The sequence below is a fragment of the Panicum hallii genome, chromosome 6 (genome assembly GCF_002211085.1).
Source record: "Panicum hallii strain FIL2 chromosome 6, PHallii_v3.1, whole genome shotgun sequence".
NCBI lineage: Eukaryota > Viridiplantae > Streptophyta > Magnoliopsida > Poales > Poaceae > Panicum > Panicum hallii.
This window is the reverse complement of record NC_038047.1, coordinates 43,570,940-43,593,274: the sequence shown is the minus strand read 5'-3', so window position 1 is coordinate 43,593,274 and position 22,335 is coordinate 43,570,940. Positions and strand designations below refer to the sequence as shown.

Sequence of the window (22,335 nt, the reverse complement as noted above, 5' to 3'; positions counted from 1 at the left end):
CGTGAGAAAAACGTAAGAAATGAAAAATTAAACTGCCTAACTTCTGTAGGGATTATGCAGTTTTCTTTCAACCTTTTTGTTCTTTGCAACGTATTCTGTTTGAACATTTGTAAGGGAATATGGGAGCCTTCACGAGTGTCCTGCATAATGCATCTGCATTTGTACAATGTTTCACGAAAACAAAACTCTATGAAAAGATCCCTCTGAAAATAATGCAATCTATTTTGATTGAGCAAGGCACAATTGCCTTATATGTCCACACATTAGATCACAATGGCACATCTCGATATGTACAATCATCTTTCATCAGAAGGGCAGCTACTTCATGAAGAAAGATGACCAACTCCATTTACAAGTTTACTATACTATACATCATCTGCAAACAAAACCAAACCGCTTGCCAGATGATTAAATAAGGACCACTGATCCTAACGAAGAAAAAGAAAATAGCCTATAAAATATCAGCAAATATGGCAAAGCATTGTGCTGAATTTTCATCGAATCTAGCTAGAATCAAGTGAACAGCGTTAGGAACAGACGGAGTCCATCATAGTGCGTACAGCAGAACATTTCCCTGCTTGCCTCATCACCAGTAGCCTGGACAGATGAAATAAATTGCCGTGACGATAACGCGCACCGCAAGGTGGTAGTCCATGAAAGATCAGCGGTCGTCCTGGCATCCCATGAAGCCCAACCCTTCCTTGGTCAGGGTGAGCTATCAATCTGTTGCTGCGGTGCCACTACTGCAGGATACCACAGCGCAGCTGGCTCATGCAGAAGGCCAGGTGATAATACATCTCTGTATGAGTGCCAAGCCTTCTCTGTGCCCAGTTGAAGCCCATCTGATAAAAAACGTTTCTAGTGGAGCCTAAGCAATAATCACATTGCAGTAATAGTTCATCCGCATTCAGCAATCAAGTGACCAATGAGTCGCTTTAAACTGGCAGGTTGTCGTTTATGGTAACCCTTGTGCCGCTTGTGCTACAATCTGAACTCACAAAAGCAGTGCTCAGGCAGAGCCGATCCCCTGCCCCTGATATATTCCTCTCGATGAGCATCCCACATAGCCTTAGCCAGTTGCTCTCCTGCTAATCCAGCAGCAGTGTAGTTTGCAAAAGCCCTCCTACTCAAGACTAGTGTCTTCTGGAGACCTTGCATTGTTCTCATTGCAGTTACCATCTTATCCATATTTCCAAAGAATGTAGCAATGTATGCATCACTATTGACTGAAACGTAATAGTCAAGAGCAGCTTTTGTATTTCCATGCATCCTCTCAAAATCTTCATGAGTCAGGAGAGATGACTTTGTGTATATATTTTTGTAAACAGATGTGAAGCCCTCAAGTTCCATTAGCCCGTCGCCAGCAGATAAATAAATGTTTGTGTTTGTAGGAATGCCTAATGCTTGGAGGATAAAGGCTGTTTCACTTGGTGTCAGAGGGCACTTTCCGCGGTTCCTCCACAGGCGGGCAGCATCACCAGTCAATACCTTCCTACCCTCCCCACGTGCAGCTTCAATGGAGTCCAGTGATTTGGAAGAAAGACCAGTGTATGCACACCGACTGTAGGCAACCATATCTGGTTCAAATCTCAGGTGAAGGGATAGGAAGGGTTTTGGTATAGTTTGGAGAAGCTCAATAGCCTTGGATTCCACCTTTTTATTCAACCTGAGTGCATTGTAGCAACCTTGGCAGTAAGAAGCTTTTGCATATGAGGGGTTTCTGAAAATAGAGGGACGTATATCAGTTAGGTGCACAAAGTGTATAACCAATATTGTAAATAATTTTTTTTTGAAAATACAGCAGGAGCACTGCTCAGTCATATAAGAAGAAAGGAAGCAAGCGAGTTCTTACAGTGGTGATATTGCAAATAATTGGGAATCTGTAACATACATACAAGTCTAATAGGTTGCTGACACAAATATGGAAGGGCAAAAGATTTCATGATATAAGTTCTAGTACATAAATAACAATTGCTGCTACTGGTGAAGCATAGAAGAGCTAAACATACAAGTTTGGGAATAGGGAGTTACATAAGCTAGGACTGAATAGGACTAAACTACTCGTTACATTAATACCTTGTTTCACTCAACCTACATCTTTGACATTACAGTTATGCAAAATGAATTATTGGAAAGTTGACAATATTTAGAAGATGGTAGGAAATTAAGATTGGGTAAATTGAAGTAATTTCTATAATGCACAGAAGTCACATAATGACCAACTAAAGGATACCCAAATTCTCATAATATATAGAGAGTAAAATACACAAGCGGACCTTAAATTTGGCTCATGCGTCATCTAGGTTCCCAAACTTTCAGAATGCAAATTCAAATCCTTAAACTTGCTAATCGTATCACGTGAGGTCCAAATCACCGTTGTTTAAGCTAAATCAAAAGTTATATAATTTGTTCAAATACAAAATTATACACAAAACATATACATGCAAAAAAATCATAATAAATTTACTTGTACAATTATGTTCAAATACAAAAGATCTGCATAAAAGTTTTATAGAAAAATGAAACTCATATGTCAAAAATTTGTAAAAAACCAGAAAATAATAAATAATAAATTTTGGAGGAATCATTGGAAAAAAATATTTGGACACAAAGTTTTGAAACAAAAGTTTGGAGAAAATTTCAAAAATATGAGAGTTAAGCGAAAAAAATTTAAAAATAAAATTTGGGGCCACATGTAAGCTCCACATCAGCATAAATACTTCCGCTTTATAACTTAAAAATGGTAATTTGGACTTCATGCGACACAATTAGTAAGTTTGTGGAGCTGAATGTGCATTTTGGAAATTTGGGGATATAGATGATACTACAACTCAAGTTCAAGGACTGGCGGTGCATTTTACTCATATATAGACATGCATCCTCATCAAAAAAAGATTATGCTCCAATTAAATAAGGTCAGGTTCAGTTCGCTGCAAAAGGATAGCAAGAACCCGAGTAACGGTGATCACTGCTTCTTTTGCCATTAACTTCTGAAATTGAAAAAGAAAACCCAGCCAACATAACGGATTTTGAGAGGATCATAAATACACTCATTGCTAATGATTGTTAGCAGTAGGAAGGTTATATGTCAGCAATGAAATCAATATTAAACACCTTATTCGTGAAAACTGAAAAGCAACAAACACTAATTACTTGGTCACATCAGAGGCCAGTATCTAAAACTTGAGAACTGGAGGCATAAACCTAAATATTATTAAAGCAATGGTAAATACAGAAACATCAATTGAAGCGATGGCTAGGACCTAAATTTTCCTAAACTAAAACGTGCGGCTTTGAACCCAGTCAATCTTTTAGTTGCACAGTACTAATAAATAATGTATATACTAATATTTTATTACCCTATTGAGACCATGAATAGCAAATATGACTCAGATGCCATGCAAAACAGCGAGGAACAACCTGTGAAAAAACTCCTAGAACGCATGACTAAGGCCACTGATCCGATGGAAACGAAAGGCACGTGCCAGGGACCAACTAGATGATTGAGACATACCTATCTCTTCTTTGATTCATGGAAGGTGTTAGGGAGATGTATTGATGCTCCAAGAGCACTGGAAGTACTGTTTCGACATAATCAAAATGTCCTTTCCGTTTGCTGCAGTCAACTTTAAATGGCTCTTTGGATGCTATTTCTGCAGGAATCTCCTTCACAATTTCGACATATCCTCTGGTCTGCTCAATGAAGTAATCAACATCGAAAACATCTGCAAAGCCACTGACAGAGCAGTCCAATAAGAAGTCGTGAATGTATGTATCAGACAGACTGTACTACAGAACTACAATTCGCACAACCCTTCATTTCATTGCGTGGCACATACCTAGACTCATTCCAATAGGCGGCAACCTCAAACTTGGGCACAACCATTGTTGCGTTCAGGAGACGTGCAACCCCAATTCCATCGCATAGCTGCAGAACAATCATATTGGGATCACTTGATGTCCCCTTCAGAACTCAGAAGCACATAACAATATTAAAAATCAAGGCCACATTTGCTTGATATCATCACAAAACTTCTATCTTTAGCACTGTCAGTCTCAGAGAGTCGCTACTCCATGCAATGCAGTGTGGTTACGATGCTGACATGACGACCAGAGCATGTTTCTGATATATCATTTTGACCCCTACAGGAAGGAGGAACCCTAACCGAGATGATCTGACTGCACAATACAGAAAGTAAAATGCTATCCAGTACAGGAAGGAGGAAACTCTAACCGAGATGCTTAACGTACATCACGTCGCAGCTGGTTGAGCCCGCCGTAGCAGTCGATTCTCACGTACCCGTTCCTCCTCGACGGAGCTGCAGAAGAGGCAGAAACAAGCAACAATCAGTCTCGTCAAGCAATAAGTCCATCACCCTAGCCCGAAACCCCCTAAACAACAGGAAGCAAGCGAGGGCTCACCAGGCATCGGTGCCTTCTGCCACCACCCGCACGGCCGCCACTCCACCAGCCGCCGCTGCGCCCATATGATCCGCGAGCCAGGAGGAGGCAGCTCTCTGCCACGAACCGAATGCGAGATAAGAAATGTGATGGAACATTATAGACTGATCCGGGAGCACGTGAGGGGGCGAAGTGCTTACCCGGATGCGGGGACGCTGAAGAAGGGGGGAGAGGACGGCGGCGAGAGCAGGAAGTAGAGGACGGGCGCGAGGAAGAGGGCCGGCAGGAGGAACCGGAGGCGGTGCTGCGCGCACCACGCCGCCGCCGGAGACATGGCCGGCGGGCGACTCGCCGCCGCCGCCGGAGCCGCCGGGTGAAAGCGCTGGATCTGATCGGCCGGTGGCGGCGTGAGCAGACTGAAATCTCACGATTAGTACACCGGAGCCGAGCAGCACAGGCGCGAGTGGGCCCCAAACCACGCGTGGGACCCACATGTCATCCTATGATTATATCCAGAACGGGCGGTGGCTTGCGAAAACGGTGTGGGGGTAGCCCGCAGGCCGTAGCCAATAGGAGACGCCCCACTCTCTGGCGCCCACCTTATCTCTGTGGCATGTGGGACCGGACCCGCACTACCCCACATGCCAGCTTCACGCGGGGATGTCCGTTTCCAGGGGGGCTGGACGTAAATGGTAAATGCCGAGGGCTTATCCGCAAAACGACACGGGCGCATTTCCCACTTCCACCTGCGCTGAGATCTCGGAAGAGACGCCACCGCAGGATCAGAAGCAGGCTTCCGCTTCCGCTTCCGCTCCCCTCCCCCCCCCCACCCCGAATCCAAGCCGCCGCATCCCACCCCCGACCCGCGAAGCTGGCGCGCGAGGCGGCCGACGCGAGCGCCCGGAAGCGCAAGGCGGCGGACGGCGGTGAGGCAGCACCCGACGCCACCGCGGCGCCCCCGATCCCCGGGGAGGAGGAGGACGCGGCCATGGGCGACGTCCCCCAGGCGGCGCCGCACGCCGCGGAAGGAGGCGGGGAGGGGGCCGACCCTAACCCTAGCCCGAGCCTCGGCGGGTGCTCGGACCCCGTGTCCGTGGAGCTCTCGATGGGCGGGGACTACTACCGCTCCTGCTGCGGCGACGCCGACCTCGACATCCCCGAGGGGCCCAAGCTGCCGTGTGTTGGTGACAAGGTGTGTGTGTGAGAGAGAGAGCCCCTCTGTTCCGAATCATCCTCTCCTGCCCGCGATCAATGATAGGTTAGCCCGCCGTGTGGTGGAATGGGTCTCCATCAGGCTTTAGTGTTACAGGCTTGCACTGATCTACTGAAAATGCCAGTCGTAGTCATCTTAATGAGTCCGGTGGGATACTGGGACTGTCAAACGAACTGTACTGCGGTGCAGTTGGGTGTTGGTTAGTTGGTGTTGAGCTGCGTTGATAAGCATGTGTGACAGGGATTTGGAGATGATGGTGATGAGAGAGAGAGAGAGAGAGAGAGAGAGAGAGAGAGAGAGAGTAATTATTTCATATTATGTTTTGTTTGAGGATGAAAGAAAAGGCTATCGCTCAACAGGTGTGATTTGAGTGAGAACATTGTATTTACTTCTCCTCTAGACTAGTGCACCGGTTGATAGGGGATAACTCAACAGAGAAACCGGTGCACTTGTATGCTCAAGTGAGGTGAAATTTATCACGTAAATTGGCATAAGACTATACAGGGTTGCCAGTAAAGTATGTTATTCCTTTTCATGTTCGAAAAAGTTTTAGATAGGGTTATCTGTATGAGAAACTGTATAGCTAGGGAGTTTTTTGTACCCTGCTGACTTGTATGGTTACCATTTGGTTCATTCATTTCCAGAACAGTTGCTTGCTGTGCTTATTCTTGTTACTCAGCTACCGTAGACTGATTCATTGTCTAGCCAAAACCTGACACAAGTTTCTTTTAGGATATGAAACAGTATGCTGAGATTTGGTCTGTTATTTAGGTCAAGTAGTTGGTTATAAACTGTGATTGAGCTTGTTTTTCAGGGCTTCAACAAAAGCTTTTAGTCTGTATCAGGACTATGTTGGGTTGTGGTTTGCTTATGCTGTTGATCGTCAACTGCTGGTTGGTGTTAGCCATAGGCTGCGGAAAGTTAGTAGGTGGTCTGTTTGAACTGGATGAACAGCTGTTTGGTGTCTTGTTCCAATAAAAGGGGACATGGCCTTCTTCTGGTTCTAAAAGTAGTAGTTTGTTATAAAGTGCATTTTGTGATAATGATTAGGCACCATTTCGAAGTGATGCAAAAACATATATGAGCTTTTATCACTTATGAAGGCTAATGTGTTCAGATTATCATGGCGCTTTCCATACTAATTATCATGCATCTTTTTAATGTTGCAGGAACCTCTCTCCTCTTTAGCAGCTGAGTTTCAGTCTGGCAGCCCCATTTTACAGGAGAAAATTAAGGTCCCTGTGTGTTTGGCTATTCTAATATGTAATTACTGGATTTTATGTCGATCTGTTGTTTTAGCATGCCATTCTCTAGTTTGTTCATGTAGTCTCATACTTGGTCTGCAGTTGCTTGGTGAACAATATGATGCTTTAAGACGGACACGTGGAGATGGAAACTGCTTTTATCGAAGCTTTATGTTTTCCTACTTGGTATTATCTGCAGCACTTTTCATAAAGTGTTATTGTGCATATTGTTATGTTCTTACCTTATCATTTACGGCCAGGAACACATCCTAGAGACACAAGACAAAGCTGAGGTCGATCGCATCATGATAAAAATTGAGGAATGCAAGAAGACTCTCCTGTCTCTTGGATATATCGAGTTCACTTTTGAAGATTTCTTCTCTGTAAGTTTATTCAGTGGTTGACTTTTGCACATTTTCCTGAGTCACTCTTTTTCTGGTTTGGTGTTTATCCTGTTTATCTGCTCTACATTCTCTTGACTGTTTGTGGGGTTGTCTACTTATGTACCACGATCATTTCCAGATGATTTTGGGGTATTTGCTTGGATGAGCTCTGATGTCTGTATTTCTTATAACAGGATTGGTTTGGGTTATTGTAGTGGATGCTTCTCGTCAATCCTTTGAGACTCGTGGATATGCTGCTTTTATGTGGAAAATTAACTAAGATTCAACTTGTTTTAGTTTATTCAGTATACTAACCTGCCTGTCTTCGAAAGGTCATAAGCTATCAACTAGAGACAAAGTATTTCAGACAGTTTGCTACTGTACTAGGGCAGAAGGCAGCTGATGCCTGTAACTAATGTTTTACTGTTTGGTGGCTGGAGTCATGCTGCTGTAGTTCAGTTGAAATAAGAGTAGTTGAGAATCACAAAAACTTGAACCTTGCCGACTAATGTATGCATGGAATTCTAAGAAATCAAACTTTCTTGAAAACAAAATATCAGTTTATTCCTTCTCGTGACAAATACTCACTCTATCCCAAAATGTAGGTCATTTTAGTTGTGTCTAAGTCAAATTTATCTAACTTTGACCAAGTTCATAGAAAAATATATTGACATCTACATATCAAATAAGACATTTCAAGGTGGATTCAATAAAACTAACTTGATATTGTAGATGTTAGTGCATTTTTCTATAAGCTTGGTTAGAGTTAGAGAAGTTTGACTTAGGACAATACTAAAATGACCTACATTTTGGTATCAAGGGATTATATTTTTAGGTTTGCCCTATTTCAAATCTCTTTAAGCACTGACCATCAACACTTAAAAGTTTAAAATAGTTTTGCAACATAAAGTTGATGCTACTGGATCATCATGAAAGTAATTTCGTAATAAATAATCTTTTTCTATTGGAAATAATACATTTTAACAGAAATTGATTGTGAAAGTTTCACCTTTTAGACCCTGTGTGTGTCTTAAACTGCTTATATGTGTGGTCGGAAAGAATATTCTTTTTGCATACTCCTCGTAGCAATTATAATCTGTTCCCTTACTGAACAGTGCTATTTTATTTTGCTCAGATATTCATTGATCTGCTGGAAAGTGTTCTCCAGGGACATGAAGCTCCTATAGGGTAAGTATCAGAGTTGTATTTTGTCTCCCAAATACATATGAATGAAGAAAAAAGTATTGAGCTGTTGATATTAAAGGCATTTTCTTTGAACTGTATTCAAAATATGACACAATACATCATTTTTGTGCTTCTTTAGTAAATCTATTTTTTCTTCCGACATCTTTAGGCCTGAAGAGCTTCTAGAAAGAACCAGGGATTCACAAGTTTCTGATTATGGTTTGTACATCCAGATATTTATACTATGTATTGCTAGACTATCCTGCCAGTACTATCTAACACTGTCGTCTTCAGTTGTCATGTTCTTTAGGTTTGTCACTTCTGGTGAAATTCAAAGGAGGTCTGAGTTCTTCGAACCTTTCATATCTGGCTTGACAAATTCAACTGTGGCTCAGGTCAGCTCCATATTTTCATTGTCACATGTAGAATATGGAATACTGAAATTATATCTATGGTCGTTTGCATGCATGAAATAACGCTAACTTGTGTTTCTATTTGTTACTCCTTGGTCAATAGTAATGTGGTGATTGAAATCACAATAAGTTTTCTTCCATTGTTGGCTCAAACTGTTCTGTAGCATGTGTAGTTATTATTCCTGAAGGGGATATCCATTAACCGAAGATCATATAAAAGAGATTATATATCATGAAGTAGCATCAGTTTGAGCCGTTACATTTTTCCAAAGGTGAAGTTTATCCTAAGTCTGAAGTAACAAATGTTAGGATAGGAAGAAACTTTATGCAGCTGTCATGTGGGATTCTGGGCAAATAAGCTACTTCTTCTTGGGCTTGAAAAATTGTTAGTTATTTCATTCACTGGATCTGTACCCTATTTCCATGAACATTTCTGCAAACATGCAGCTAAGAGAATGAGCCTGATTTATAAATTATTTTGCAGTTCTGCAAGGCTTCTGTGGAGCCTATGGGTGAGGAAAGTGATCATGTGCACATAATTGCCCTATCAGATGCATTAGGTGTTCCAATCCGTGTTGTGTACCTAGACAGAAGCTCTTGTGATACTGGCAATCTGAGTGTGAATCACCATGACTTCATCCCTTCGGCCAATTCTTCTGAGGGTGATGCTGCGATGACATCCGCTCCTGCTGCTGCGAAACCTTACATTACTTTGCTCTACCGGCCTGGTCACTATGATATTCTCTACCCAAAGTGAATTTTGGTCATGGTTAGTTTGATGAACGTGGTTGAGAAAGCACTGTCTAGAACTCTGTAGTCATGTTTCGCCTGGGTGCTGCCAAAGGTGGCCTTAAACAAGGGTACTTGAGTTCTTTGGAAGCAATGAGACTTGCTTTTGTGTGCTGGTGCCCTCGCTCAATTTAGTCGTTTTTTTTTACCTGCTGTAAGTCTTACTCTGGTACAATGATTTAACATTGTGTTGACTGCAGAGTTCTGTGGATATTGCTAGTGGTTCAGCTTTTTTGTTTCGTGAATTTTTTTTACCTTTATTTGTCATAGCAAGCAAGCTTCATGGTCACTTTGTATGTTGTCTATTTGCCTTTCCTTGATGCATGAGTGCCCGCGAAATCTTCTTAATTGGCACCTCATCATGATTTTGCTGCTGGCCAATACTATCAAACCCTACCTGTGGAATTTCAGAGGGATTAGTGAGATCTGATGCGATGAAAGGATTTACAGCTCATGGTAGAGCTTGGCTGCTTTACTGAATTCCCAATGTAAAGGATTTGAAGTGGACAGTTCTGTGCGAAGTAGGAAATGGGAGGCAAAGCTGCATTCGCTAATATTTACTGGATCATGATTGATCTATTGGGAGATGCGACGGCAATTTTGTTGTACGGGAAGTATTGCTCCAGTCACTCAGTCATAGGTTGGGCATGAAGCGACGCAAAGTTACAGGCAAGGCCTATCCATGTCAAAACCTCCGTGGACAGCAATCATTTGAAGACATGGCCTGCGATTGGAGAGAAAGAAAGGTTGAAAAGCCTGGAGAGTTGACCCCAAGCGGACCTTTTTTTTTTTCATGTTCTTTTCGGTGCCCTTTTGTGTGTGAAGCTGAAACGACAAGTAATTAGACCGAACACAAATGCACATACTTAATCCGACAGACGTCAGGGCAAACAAAACCAGTGTGCATCTGTTTAACGGGCTTGGATTAATGAGTATCTGCACGCCTGCATCTCCATTCTCCAACTTTACTCTGCCGCGCACACGCAGAAGGGATGCAGGACGCAGACAGTACTGGCTGCCGATCGCTTTCAGCACCTGAAGAAAAGGAGGGCGTTTTCCTCCGTTCTGGTGATCCATCTTTTTGTTCCCCCCACGCCCCCGGGTGGTTGGTTGCTGCTCCTGTTTCTTTTCGATCTGGCTTGCCAGCGCCAGCTTCCTCTTCCTGTATCACGTCATCTAACTTGCAAGGGGACAACAAACGGGTTTCGCCATGCGGTAGGAGGACAAAGCAAGGAGCTCTTGGATCAGATAATTTCTACAAACCCAAAAGAAAAAAAAGGCTTCTTATTAGCCGCAGATTCTAGTTTCAGAAATCATGGAGTGCGCGTGACAGGCAGATGGGCGGCTAACATCTATTATTTAAGGGGGCAAGGGTGGAAATCATGAGCATCATTTGGCAAGAATCCAGAATGCTGATTGGAGGAGCTAGGGGGCCAGCCACTCGGTCGTCTTCTCCGGCGGTGGATGATGAGAGCTCCGGCGGGGCCCACGTGGCGGCAACTGCGAGAAAAGCCAAAACTCAAGGGGGGAGCATCTCCGGGCCCACCCACGCGCCAGAACCTCTCTCTCCACCTTTCCTCTCTGCAAACAGCACTTGAAGAAGAAAAGAAAAAAAAAAATCTGAAGACCGATGGCGCGCGGGAGCATGACCCCCGACCCGCTTCTGAGTTCCGACACCAGACAAGGATCGTCGTCAACGCCTAACGCAGCGACGAATTGGCAGATTACCAACCGGCTTTTATCATAATCCTGCGGCATTGCTGCCTCTGGCCTACCATGCTTAACCCCGACATGGCTAACTTGTAGACAAAAAAAGAAGATGGTTAAAGAAATCTCTGGCAGAAAATGTTTTCCAGCCGGCTCCCTTCGTCCTTATTATATGAACAAAGAGAAAAAAAATTATGCACAAACTAAAACAGAAATAAAAAGCTGGTGCCGCTCTGCATCCCGGCCCCACACAATGACCCTGAAACCGAAAGCTAATTAGCACGTAATTATCCTGGTTAATTAGCGAGGGCCAACGACTAATTAAACTCGCGACCAGTTGCCGTTGCCACCTCCTCTCTTTCTCTCTCCTCCCTCCCCCCGAACCCGAAAGAGAGAGAGAGAGAGAGAGAGAGAGAGAGAGAGAGAGAGAGAGAGCAGGAGGGAGGCAGAGGAGAGCGCACCGTTATTTTCAGCATTCCACCTCGCTCCACTCCTCCCTTCTCGCCGAGCCACCCGACCAATTCCCCCCCCCGCCCGCCCAGATCGCCGCCATTCCCCGGGAACACGGCGCCAGCCGCACGTCCTCCCCCTGCCTACCTTCCTACCTGCGCGCGGCGGCGGGCTCGAGGTCCCGGCGGTGGTGCTCGGAGCAAGCCACAGGCGGCGGCGAGGTTCGGCCCCCGAGGCGCGGGGCTTGAGGCGGCGACGCGGGCGCTGCGGATGGGGAGGTAGAGACACGGCGGCAGCGCGGAGGTGATTGCGGCGGCGGCGGCGGCAGCCATGTATTTCGCCAAGCTCGATGACTCGCCTATGTTCAGGACGCAGGTGAGAGGGGGCGCACGACCCCGGCGGATCTCGGTTCCTACCTAGGGTCGCGGGGCCCGGGGCGCCTCGCCTTTGCCTGGATTCGTATCGTATCGTATCGTATCGTAGCGGTTCCCTGGATTCTGAAGTCGTGGCGGGCGGCGGGCTTGGCTTTGATCCCCGCGTGTCTCCGGCCAACTTTTATTTTATTTCGTGTTTTTTCTTTGGGGGCGCGTCGTTGGCGCCGTCGCACATGGCCGCTGCTGGATTGCGGGGAGGCGCTGTTAATTTACTGCCGATTCTCCTCCCGGGATTGTTGATGCGACGCGCGTGCCCAGAGTCTCCCCATTTATTTATTTTCCTTTTGAGAATGCACGTGGAGAGCTTAATTCCTTCCTTGTGATTTGGCTTCCACGGATCGGCAGGTCAAAGCGTTGTAGGCTGTGGTTCGTTTTGTCAATCGTCCGTGGATTGTCGTATGCTCTTGGTTTTACACCGCGTGCCCATGTGATGTGCATCTGCGCTTCTGCAGTTCCGCATTGTAGCATGTTGTTGAATTGTCAATTTGTCAGGTTTGCGTTTGTGTTGGTTTCTCTTCGGAATGATCGTGTGGATTTTCCAGGGCAGCAAAATGAGTGGTACACAATCGCATTGGTTTGATTTCTAGAGAAAAAGAACATTTTCTGATTTTTTTTATGAGCAACATCAGGAACTAATCATGCATAGTGCTGCGACTGTAAGAGTGCATCTGTGTCTTTAGTATGATGTCTTTTATTTTGACGCAGAATGTGAACTATTGTTAACACTTGACACAATGAGATATAGACGGTTTAATCCATTTTCTGGACTTGGTTCAATTTTGATGTGAATTCTTCACCAAAACAAATGTGCTTCTTTCGAGCGGATATAATGCACATCAATGGAGACCTATGCAAATAGAATCTTTTTTTTATCTTTTTTATATCTGTATCAGTCCACATTGGTGCGTAACCACTTATCTTGTCAATCTTTGGGGAACTAGACACGGTGGTTTTGTTGGTGGAGCTTCTGTTTCTCTAGATGAAACTATTTCTAATTTTCTATAATATAGTGTCATATATTGCGTCTTATTCATTTTGATGTTTTTGAAATGAAATAATAGGTCTTCCATTTTGTGAATGGGTTCATGTAAGGTTTTGAGTTTGAAATATGTTGTTGAACAGTGTGAAAAATTGCTTCTTCAAAGAGATTCCTTAATGTTATCCAATTTAGCAGGCATTTGTGGAAGAAAGAAATTATGTATTTTGCATTCAATTCCAATCATTAATACTGGTTGTATTCATGGATGAAACCTTGCCTCCTCTGATTGTGAATAACTGTATGTACCTTTTTGTCCTCCTGAAAACAGATACAGTCACTTGAGGAGAGTGCTGAATTGCTGAGAGAGAGATGTTTGAAATTCCATAAAGGTTGCCGCAAGTATACGTAAGTGATCATTTAAAGCTCATTAATGTATTATCTGGGAGTATGGTTGAGCTGACTCCCCCCCCCCCCCCCCCCCCCCTACTGTATGCTCTTTTTTGTTTCAGTGAAGGACTAGGGGAAGCATATGATGGAGATATTGCATTTGCAAGCTCACTTGAAATATTTGGAGGAGGCCACAATGATCCAATTAGTGTTGCTTTTGGTGGTTAGTCATGTTATCCTTTTCTCCTGATTATTGCAATAGCATTTACAAACTTATCTGCGTGTGCAGTAGAACTTTTTTTTATTCTTTCATATTTGCATAGTTGTTCTGGGAACTATGTCCTGGTGCATGGAAAAAATAATGACTCATTCTTCAGCAGTTTTCACTGTTCCTTTATTTGAGTTCCTTCGTTTATGAACTGACTTGTTTTACTTTTTTTTTGAATAATGTTTTACTTGTTTTTCATTCCCTACATTCCCCACATAAATGTAGAGTGGACCTTAGTGTTGTCAGTTCCTCTACTAATCATACTGAATGTTTGTCTCCTTTCCAGGACCTGTCATGAACAAATTTACAATTGCCTTGAGAGAAATTGGGACATACAAGGAAGTCTTGCGCTCTCAGGTAGTGCATGTCTTATTTAGAATGTGATTATACGTATTGCTTAAGCCAAACTCTAATGTTCGCCTCATAATTATATGCTTGTCAATGTAACCTGGATGTGCATTGATTGATTTTTTTTTGTCTTTTTTATGGAGCATTGTTGTAGTTGCTACCTTTTGTCTTGTTCTCTGTTACTTCAGATGTCTCAATCAGTGAACATCAGAAAGCACATTTCTTAAAGACTTCAGTGATCCTTTTCACGTATGTAGTCTGGTCGGTTGCTGTGGCCACAACATAGGAATGTGGCTTATATTTCCACCTTGTTATCACATGGTCATACAATTAGTACTGAAATATCGATGTGCCATTGCGATTTACCAGATGACATTAATGGCGATGAATTATCATGCTACTTTAGGTTTCTCATTCCTTTTTCTGTATCATGTAATAACTTGGTCTCCCTAGTATCATTTCATGTTGCAACTACAAAGTCCTATGATTAGAGTGGCTTGTGATATTCGATGTCCCTTTGTCGAAAATCCAGCTTATCTCATTTCATGGTATATCGAACTTTTATTAATTTATTGGTCTAATTTCTGATTCTGTTTTGTGGCAGGTTGAGCACATGCTGAATGACAGATTGCTGAATTTTGTGGATATTGATTTGCATGATGTGAAGGTACTAGTTTTTTGCTATTAACACAAAATCGTGAAATCACATTGAGGATAATTGAATGACACAAATTTTCTGTTTAATACATTTTCAGGATGCTCATAAGCGTTTTGACAAGGCTAGCCTTGCATATGACCAGGCAAGTTATCTTATTATGCTGTTTAATGTTTGTAATTTATTCATTATTTTTCGTGTCATAAATAAAGGCAAGGACTTTCCTCTTTGCTCATGCATGAATAATGTATATACGATTTGTATGATGTCTGTTTGGCGATTGATTACGAGTTATCTGATTGCAGTTGAGAATTGTTCTAAGCTAGGTGTTTTCATACTTTTCTGCTGATATGCTGTCCTTTCATAATTTATCTTCAATACTTGCTTTGTTGCATAATTGCAATGTTATTTCATTTCAATTTTTTAGTGAGAGTATACTATTAACTTGTGAACTGGTTGTTTTGGTTACAGATTCGTGAGAAGTACCTATCATTGAAGAAAGGCACAAGGCCGGACATAACAACTGCGATCGAGGATGTAAAAAATCTTTCTTGTTCAACATTTTAAGGCAGTTGCCAACCCCTAACTACTAACTAACTTGCATCTGTTAATATCCAGGAGCTCCACAGTGCTAGATCTTCATTTGAGCAAGCTCGTTTCAACCTGGTACAGGCTGCATTGCCCACTATTTTTCTCCTTAGTTTCTCACTGTGTGCTTATCATGCCATTGTCTGCCATATCTATGTCAATATGTCAGGTTACGTCGCTTTCCCACATCGAATCAAAGAAGAGATTTGAATTTTTGGAGGCTGTTAGTGCGACGATGGACTCACATCTTCGATATTTCAAACAAGTACCGCCTTGTATATTTTACCTTGTGGTGTAGCTATGTTATGCACGAAATGAGATTAATCCTATAATTTCTGTTCATCAGGGATATGAATTATTGCATCAAATGGAGCCATATATTAATCAGGTAACTCTTGAAACATTTCCCTTGTATTATAGTATCGTTAGCTTGTTCTGCATTTGAATGCTTTGTTCCAGTAGTTACATAGCCCTAACATGTAAATATTACGCCCCAACATTTCTGTTTTAAGTCATCAGCTACGACTTGACTTGTTTACTAGTTGTCCTGTATGCCAGGAAGTTCTGAGGCTGATCTGCCATTCATTGTCATTGTGCACCTTTGCAGTCACATGGGTCCAGTTCTTCATTGCTTTCTGCACCTTTGCAGTCACTTCTATATACTGATGTTGTTCTTTATGTGGAAACAAATTTAGGCGATAAAAAATATTGGATCTATGTCATCCCCACTTCCTATAAGGAATAGTTACATGGAACACTAGAAAGAGATTTTGTTACATGGATAATTTTTTTATAACAACAAGCTCTATTGATTTTGGTGTAAAATATATTATATAGAAGGTTGACTGGTGCTTACCCCATTGCTTAACTCTCTCATTTTGTTGAGTCTCCTTGTTATGTTACTGCCGTTAGAGCCAAAACTTTTACCTTGCCAACCAGCCATGCTAACAGGGAATTTGTTATCTAAGGGCTTACTGATTACACCCTACTTGATTGACAACTCTTAAAGTCAACGTTGCTTTTCCATTTCACGTTTGTCATAGTTATTTACTAGTATTATAACCAAAAGTTTATTATGCTGCTGCGCTGTCCGGGAATCTCTTTCTAGCAGATATTTGTTTAGTTAGGCTTTGTTTCATTAAGATGAGCACAACTTTAACTGTTTCTTCAATGTTGTTTCTACTTAAACGACTTATGATATGATGATGACAAAGATTTGTTTTTTCCTTTAACCTGTTTCTGAATTCTTCTGCAGGTTCTTGCTTATGCTCAGCAATCAAGAGAAAGGGCAAACAAGGAACAAGCTTCTCTTGTGGAGAGGATGCATGAGTACAAAAGGCAGATAGACCGGGAAAGTCGGTCTACTGTAAATGGTTTGAGTGATTGTTACAATGGTGATGGAATACAGACAATTGGTAGAAGTTCACATAAAATGATTGAGGCAGTGATGCAAACAGCCTCAAAAGGCAAGGTAAGACATTCTGATCCACTGGGGGAAGCAAGTATGGAAATTATAAAAAGAAAGAAAGTTAACATCGTGATGTACTATTTTCAGGTTCAGACCATTCGTCAAGGTTACCTTTCAAAGAGATCATCAAACTTGAGAGCTGACTGGAAAAGAAGGTTCTTCGTACTTGATAGTCGAGGAATGTTGTACTACTATCGCAAACAAATTACTAGGCCACCTGTAGGTCTCCATCGTAACATTTGGCGCTGAAATAATTAAGTTGGCATGATATTTTTATGCACGCATGATATATTCAATCCTATCCTTTTCCCAACCATTTGCCTTTGATCTTATAGGGTGGTTGTTCCATCCAAAGAGGCGTTAACCCCCCTGAACATGGTTCTGGGTTGTTGAGCAGATTGTTCTCTTCTCATTACCATGGTATTATACATGATGATAAGTCTGTTGCACGGCATACTGTAAATTTGTTGACATCAACCATTAAAGTTGATGCAGAGCAATCAGATCTGAGGTTCTGCTTCAGAATTATTTCACCCACAAAGGTCTACACACTGCAGGTATATCATAAAATTATGGAGAAGACTGTCTTAGTGAATATAATTAAGTCTTTCATACTTAATGAACACATTTAGTGTTTAAACAGGCAGAGAGTGCAGTAGATCAGATGGATTGGATTGAAAAAATAACTGGTGTTATTGCCTCCCTGCTGACCTCACAATCCCCAGAACAGGTTAGTAATGGACAATCTTGGTTTCGATTGTTGATTTATTGAATTCAGTTTACCAATACTCCGCTGTTCCGATTCAGTTTTTGTTGTCAAGCCCTAAGGGCAGTGGCCATGACAGGAGTACCAGTGAGAGTAGCTCCTTCACTAGTTCAGTGGAATTTGAACCTCCCACAATCGATGATTTAATACTGGAGAAGTATTCTGCAAATGGGCAGCATGATGTCAGAGGCACACATCATCACAGAACCAACATGAAACCTGAAAAACCAATTGACTTGCTTAGGAAAGTCGACGGCAATAATATGTGTGCTGACTGTGGTGCTTTAGAACCTGATTGGGCATCTCTAAACCTTGGTGCCCTTCTGTGCATAGAGTGTTCTGGGGTGCACAGAAATCTTGGAGTGCATATATCAAAGGTAACTGCAAAACTGTATCTGTTAGACTTTATTTTTTATAAAAATGCCTGTTTTTCTTGATGGGTCATGCATATAGAGATGGACATGATTGTACTTTTACTTAGAAAGGAGCGTCAAACTTCTCTATCAAAACGAAATTCTCCTATGCGCATATGGTAGGTGCCCATATGCTCAAATAAATTGCTCTCTAACTTTCTAATATAAACCTGAAATCTGAAACTATTATTCCAAACTTTTTATAGCCGAGTATCATTTTTCCTTGCTATTTTAGGATAGGTATAGATTTATTTTGATGCAGAATAGTAACTAAAATACATGCATCTCATTTCAGGTAAGATCTCTGACACTTGATGTCAGAGTTTGGGAGCCATCTGTAATCAATCTCTTTCAGTCATTAGGTAACATGTTTGTCAACAATATTTGGGAAGAGATGTTACCTTCATCGAATAATGGTCGTCCTGATGATAATTTAAGGTAATAATATATTGTTTCAAGGTTCTTTGTAAAGTATTCGCTGTCTTCTCTATTGTTCTCCAAGTAACAAACTTTCGACCTTGTTTTCTTTTGCAGCGCTGATGGATCGGACTCATCACAATACCTCTCTGTTAGAAAGCCTAAACACAAAGATGCTTTCTCTGCCAAAGAGAAGTTTATTCATGCCAAGGTACTCACCACATTTGGCAACTGCATGTATTCCTTTCTTCTTTAGTAAATGAATGGGATGTCTAAACCAAGTTGTCTCAAAGGATCCCAATGCTAAGAATGATTGTATTATGACTCCTTATGGTTTACTACATAGAGAACTCTAGTCTAGATATAGGCATTGCCAATTAGGTTGTGCTGCCAGTTCTGGACTACCTTTATTGATCTAAGTCCTTTCCATATAAGAAGGCTTTAGCAGCATCCACATGTTCATTTCTTTTAAAGGTTCTGTTTCTCCCAAATCATACAATTAGCTTTCATTGCACAAAGATTTGTGAAGCATAGGAAAGTCTTTGCTTACCTTGCCACTTGTGATAATAAAATTTCACCTGATCCAGATGATCTACTACACATGTTGTTTTGTGTGTTTGTTTTTTATAACTGTTTTCCGCAAGAACCTATTCCATGATCTTTGAAGCACATTCCAGACCTCATAAAGATGAATCAAGGGTGTTAATATTGAGGCCAACTTAGAATTTTGTAGAGACTACATGCCCCTATATATATCTTAGAGTTGATTGGATTTCTTATTACAAATGCTATTCATGAACTGCCTAATTTATTCTTTGTGATGATATGAAGAATCAAAATTAATGATAAAAAGATAAAGAAAATAAGGTTCGACCTGCAAACAACTAATACTGATGTACTCACTGTATCATCTTTGTGGGGATCTTGATCAGTACTCTTGTCAGTCAAAAAACAAGTGTCATTCAAGAATGTGTTCAGTCAAACTATTCTAACTTCGACCGATTATATGTTTATTAATATTATGATCAGCATTGTGAGATGATAAAAGTAGAGATTGCAATGGGTATCCGAAACCCGATGGGTTTTTTACCCTATTAGGGGTACAGGCATGGGTTAATCTCCTGACCCAAGTTATGGGCATGGGTTCATTCCTATAGTACCCGAACCCGTAAACCCATGTGTTTTTTAAACTCGGTCCAACCTAGTGCATACTGTCATTTTATTTTGTGAACTTGATACTTGATGATACTGTGGTCACTTGAAGTTTTGAACTCATTACTTCTTACTTGTAGTTTTATTCCCTTCAATACTTCCTGCGATTAACTATGAATTTGTTGCTCATTATGTATTTTTTAACTATGAACTTGTTACTCATTATGTTAAACTTGCCTCTGTTGGATGCTTAAATTGAAGCATGGTTCATCATGCGAAGAACATGTATGCACTGGCCATTAACAAGCTGCCAACATGGTAGAGGTGCAACTATGTAGGGCTGTTGTCGGGCACGGGCGACCCGTGAGTACCCCGTTAACCTGCATGGGCTTGGTTTGGGCAAAATTAGTTAGAACGCCCCACCTAACCAACCCGACCATAAAACCCAGGTGTTATAGTGGGAGGGGTGGGGGCCTTTATCCTTGGTCCAACATTCCCCCTACGGCGTGCGAGCCCGGCGTAGCCCGCAGCAGGTCTCAGCACACGAGAGGCGCAGGGGAAATCGCGCAGCGGAAATGCGTGGCTGGGAGGGATCGAACCCAGGACCTCGGCTCTGGTACCAAGTTAGAATGCCCCACCTAACCAACCCGACCATAAAACCCAGGTGTTATAGTGGGAGGGGTGGGGGCCTTTATCCTTGGTCCAACAAAATTTATGCCCATCATGGCTATGGATTTTTTAATGGGTTTAGGTTGTTTTCACGGGCACAGGTTTGGGATGGCTAAACCCAGCGGGTTTGTGCCCATTGCCATCTCTAGATAAAGTTAGCTTGTCTCAAAACTAGCTTTCAATAATGTTTTTTTTTATGTCTCAACACTTAGCTGTGAGCCTGTGACAGAGGGGATGCATTCTTGGCAAGATGCTTGAACTTTTCATAACAAGTTTCTTTTGGCACTACCCAAATGATCATCAACAATCGATTGATTGCATGCCCATGAAACCATCTGAATTTATCATACTGCATGAACCAGAATCTGTATAGCGTTATCACATGGTTTCATGTGTATATTATAGGCCTATTTGAAGATCTTCAATTCGAACATATATTTAGGATCATATATCCCAATGTGGTAAGCTGACCTTTTTTCCTTTATGGTGTGAATATTCCAGTATGTAGACAAAGAATTCATACGGAACCATAGCATGGATGAGAGTCACCTAGCTCAGCAGATGTGGAATAGTGTAGCTGCGAATGACAAGAAAGCTGCATACAGTCTCATTGTGAGATCCCGTGCGAATGTAAATTTTGTTTGGGGAGATATGCATTCTAGTTCATGTTTGACTCTTGGAAAAGCACTTCAGCTAGAGCAACCAGCTTTGACACCTGATGGAAGTCCTAGATTTTTCGATTGCAATTCTCATGACAAGATTTCTCCAAGAGAGCCCCTTTCCCCTGCTAGCACAAGTTCACGCACAGATGACATGGAGGAAAGTTGTGAAGGTTTCTCCTTGCTTCATCTTGCATGCCGTATCGCAGATGTTGGGATGGTTGAATTACTATTGCAGTATGGGTCTAGTGTAAATATGACTGATTCAAAGGGTCGGACACCCCTTCATCACTGCATTTTGAAAGGAAGACATCAGCATGCCAAGCTTCTCCTCTCCAGGTATGCAAGAACCTGATAACTCAGGAATTTGATCTTGCACTACATGTTTGCTCCGTCAAAAGGGTTGATGTGAATCACTGCTAGTATGACACTATATATCATCGCAGCTCTGTTTTGCTTGGTGACCGGGAATGATCCTGGAAAGCAGCAAAAATGCAAATACACATCTCATATCTGTGTTTTGCGTTTCTATGCAGAGGGGCCGATTCACAAGCAATGGATCAAGATGGTAGAACAGCATTACAGTATGCAATTGACGGTGGAACAAGCGATGAAGATATTCTTATTTTGTTAGAGGACCATAATAGATAATCTTGCAATCACATCTTCAGAAAATCAAAGCCCCCCTTTTGGTGTGGTCGACTCAACTAACATGGCTCCAGTTGCGCCCGGTCCCAGCTTGCCTTGCAGATAATCCAAGTTTGTGGCATGAAAGCAATTTATGTATATGTCGTTCTGGATGGAGCTTCCTCAACATGGCGCGCCTATTGTTTGTTCTTCATTTTTACCCATTTTTTTCTTCTTTAGGATCAGTGGTCCTTATTTAATCATCTGGCAAGCGGTTTGGTTTTGTTTGCAGATGATGTATAGTATAGTAAGCTTGTAAATGGAGTTGGTCATCTTTCTTCATGAAGTAGCTGCCCTTCTGATGAAAGATGATTGTACATATCGAGATGTGCCCTTGTGATCTACGTGTGGACATATAAGGCAATTGTGCCTTGCTCAATCAAAATAGATTGCATTATTTTCAGAGGGATCTTTTCATAGAGTTTTGTTTTCGTGAAACATTGTACAAATGCAGATGCATTATGCAGGACCCTCGTGAAGGCTCCCATATTCCCTTACAAATGTTCAAACAGAATACGTTGCAAAGAACAAAAAGGTTGAAAGAAAACTGCATAATCCCTACAGAAGTTAGGCAGTTTAATTTTGCATTTCTTACTTTTTTTCTCACATGACACTGGCAGACCTAAGGTTTGCTAAATTTAGGTGGATCATTGCTGCCAA

The 22,335-nt window shown here is 42.0% G+C and overlaps 3 protein-coding genes across 4 annotated transcripts; 2 read left to right on the top strand and 1 right to left on the bottom strand.

The window, feature by feature from the left end:
* Nucleotides 1-204: 204 nt before the first annotated feature.
* LOC112896956 (O-fucosyltransferase 13) lies at nt 205-5,062 on the bottom strand. The gene is made up of 6 exons (XM_025965092.1): nt 4,602-5,062; nt 4,423-4,517; nt 4,252-4,319; nt 3,840-3,928; nt 3,515-3,736; nt 205-1,720 (listed from the first exon to the last, which is right to left on the bottom strand). Exons 1-6 carry the CDS (start codon nt 4,733-4,735, stop codon nt 982-984), a joined length of 1,347 nt encoding a protein of 448 aa, XP_025820877.1. The 5' UTR covers nt 4,736-5,062; the 3' UTR covers nt 205-981.
* Nucleotides 5,063-5,231: 169 nt separating this feature from the next.
* On the top strand, nt 5,232-9,867 carry LOC112896955 (ubiquitin thioesterase otubain-like). The gene is made up of 8 exons (XM_025965091.1): nt 5,232-5,593; nt 6,784-6,849; nt 6,961-7,044; nt 7,119-7,241; nt 8,377-8,429; nt 8,596-8,645; nt 8,721-8,821; nt 9,324-9,867. The coding sequence occupies exons 1-8, from the start codon at nt 5,390-5,392 to the stop codon at nt 9,594-9,596; spliced, it is 954 nt and encodes a 317-aa protein (XP_025820876.1). The 5' UTR covers nt 5,232-5,389; the 3' UTR covers nt 9,597-9,867.
* A 1,895-nt stretch (nt 9,868-11,762) lies between these two features.
* LOC112897797 (ADP-ribosylation factor GTPase-activating protein AGD3-like) lies at nt 11,763-22,089 on the top strand. Of its 2 annotated transcripts, XM_025966193.1 has the most exons (20): nt 11,763-12,160; nt 13,527-13,603; nt 13,708-13,808; nt 14,140-14,210; nt 14,806-14,868; nt 14,957-15,001; nt 15,328-15,393; nt 15,475-15,522; nt 15,614-15,709; nt 15,791-15,832; nt 16,700-16,915; nt 17,000-17,131; nt 17,248-17,332; nt 17,399-17,469; nt 17,556-17,642; nt 17,720-18,055; nt 18,387-18,529; nt 18,626-18,719; nt 20,831-21,327; nt 21,525-22,089. In XM_025966193.1, exons 1-20 carry the CDS (start codon nt 12,116-12,118, stop codon nt 21,637-21,639), a joined length of 2,430 nt encoding a protein of 809 aa, XP_025821978.1. In that variant the 5' UTR covers nt 11,763-12,115; the 3' UTR covers nt 21,640-22,089. The 2 variants fall into 2 exon arrangements, with proteins under 2 accessions (XP_025821978.1, XP_025821977.1); XM_025966192.1 differs by having other exon boundaries at nt 11,764-12,160; nt 17,248-17,469.
* The last annotated feature ends 246 nt before the right edge of the window (nt 22,090-22,335 follow it).

What these genes read in the sequence shown, in the direction of transcription:
- LOC112896956 (XM_025965092.1), bottom strand. Translation starts at nt 4,735, where the DNA reads ATGTCTCCGGCGGCGGCGTGGTGCGCGCAGCACCGCCTCCGGTTCCTC. An exon ending in TCAACCAGCTGCGACGTGAT is followed by an intron (nt 3,929 to 4,251) that starts GTACGTTAAGCA and finishes ATTGTTCTGCAG; the next exon opens with CTATGCGATGGAATTGGGGT. An exon ending in ATGAATCAAAGAAGAGATAG is followed by an intron (nt 1,721 to 3,514) that starts GTATGTCTCAAT and finishes CTCTATTTTCAG; the next exon opens with AAACCCCTCATATGCAAAAG.
- LOC112896955 (XM_025965091.1), top strand. Translation starts at nt 5,390, where the DNA reads ATGGGCGACGTCCCCCAGGCGGCGCCGCACGCCGCGGAAGGAGGCGGG. An exon ending in TTTTACAGGAGAAAATTAAG is followed by an intron (nt 6,850 to 6,960) that starts GTCCCTGTGTGT and finishes CTTGGTCTGCAG; the next exon opens with TTGCTTGGTGAACAATATGA. An exon ending in CAAATTCAACTGTGGCTCAG is followed by an intron (nt 8,822 to 9,323) that starts GTCAGCTCCATA and finishes ATTATTTTGCAG; the next exon opens with TTCTGCAAGGCTTCTGTGGA.
- LOC112897797 (XM_025966192.1), top strand. Translation starts at nt 12,116, where the DNA reads ATGTATTTCGCCAAGCTCGATGACTCGCCTATGTTCAGGACGCAG. An exon ending in TTGATTTGCATGATGTGAAG is followed by an intron (nt 14,869 to 14,956) that starts GTACTAGTTTTT and finishes ATACATTTTCAG; the next exon opens with GATGCTCATAAGCGTTTTGA. An exon ending in AGAAGTTTATTCATGCCAAG is followed by an intron (nt 18,720 to 20,830) that starts GTACTCACCACA and finishes TGAATATTCCAG; the next exon opens with TATGTAGACAAAGAATTCAT.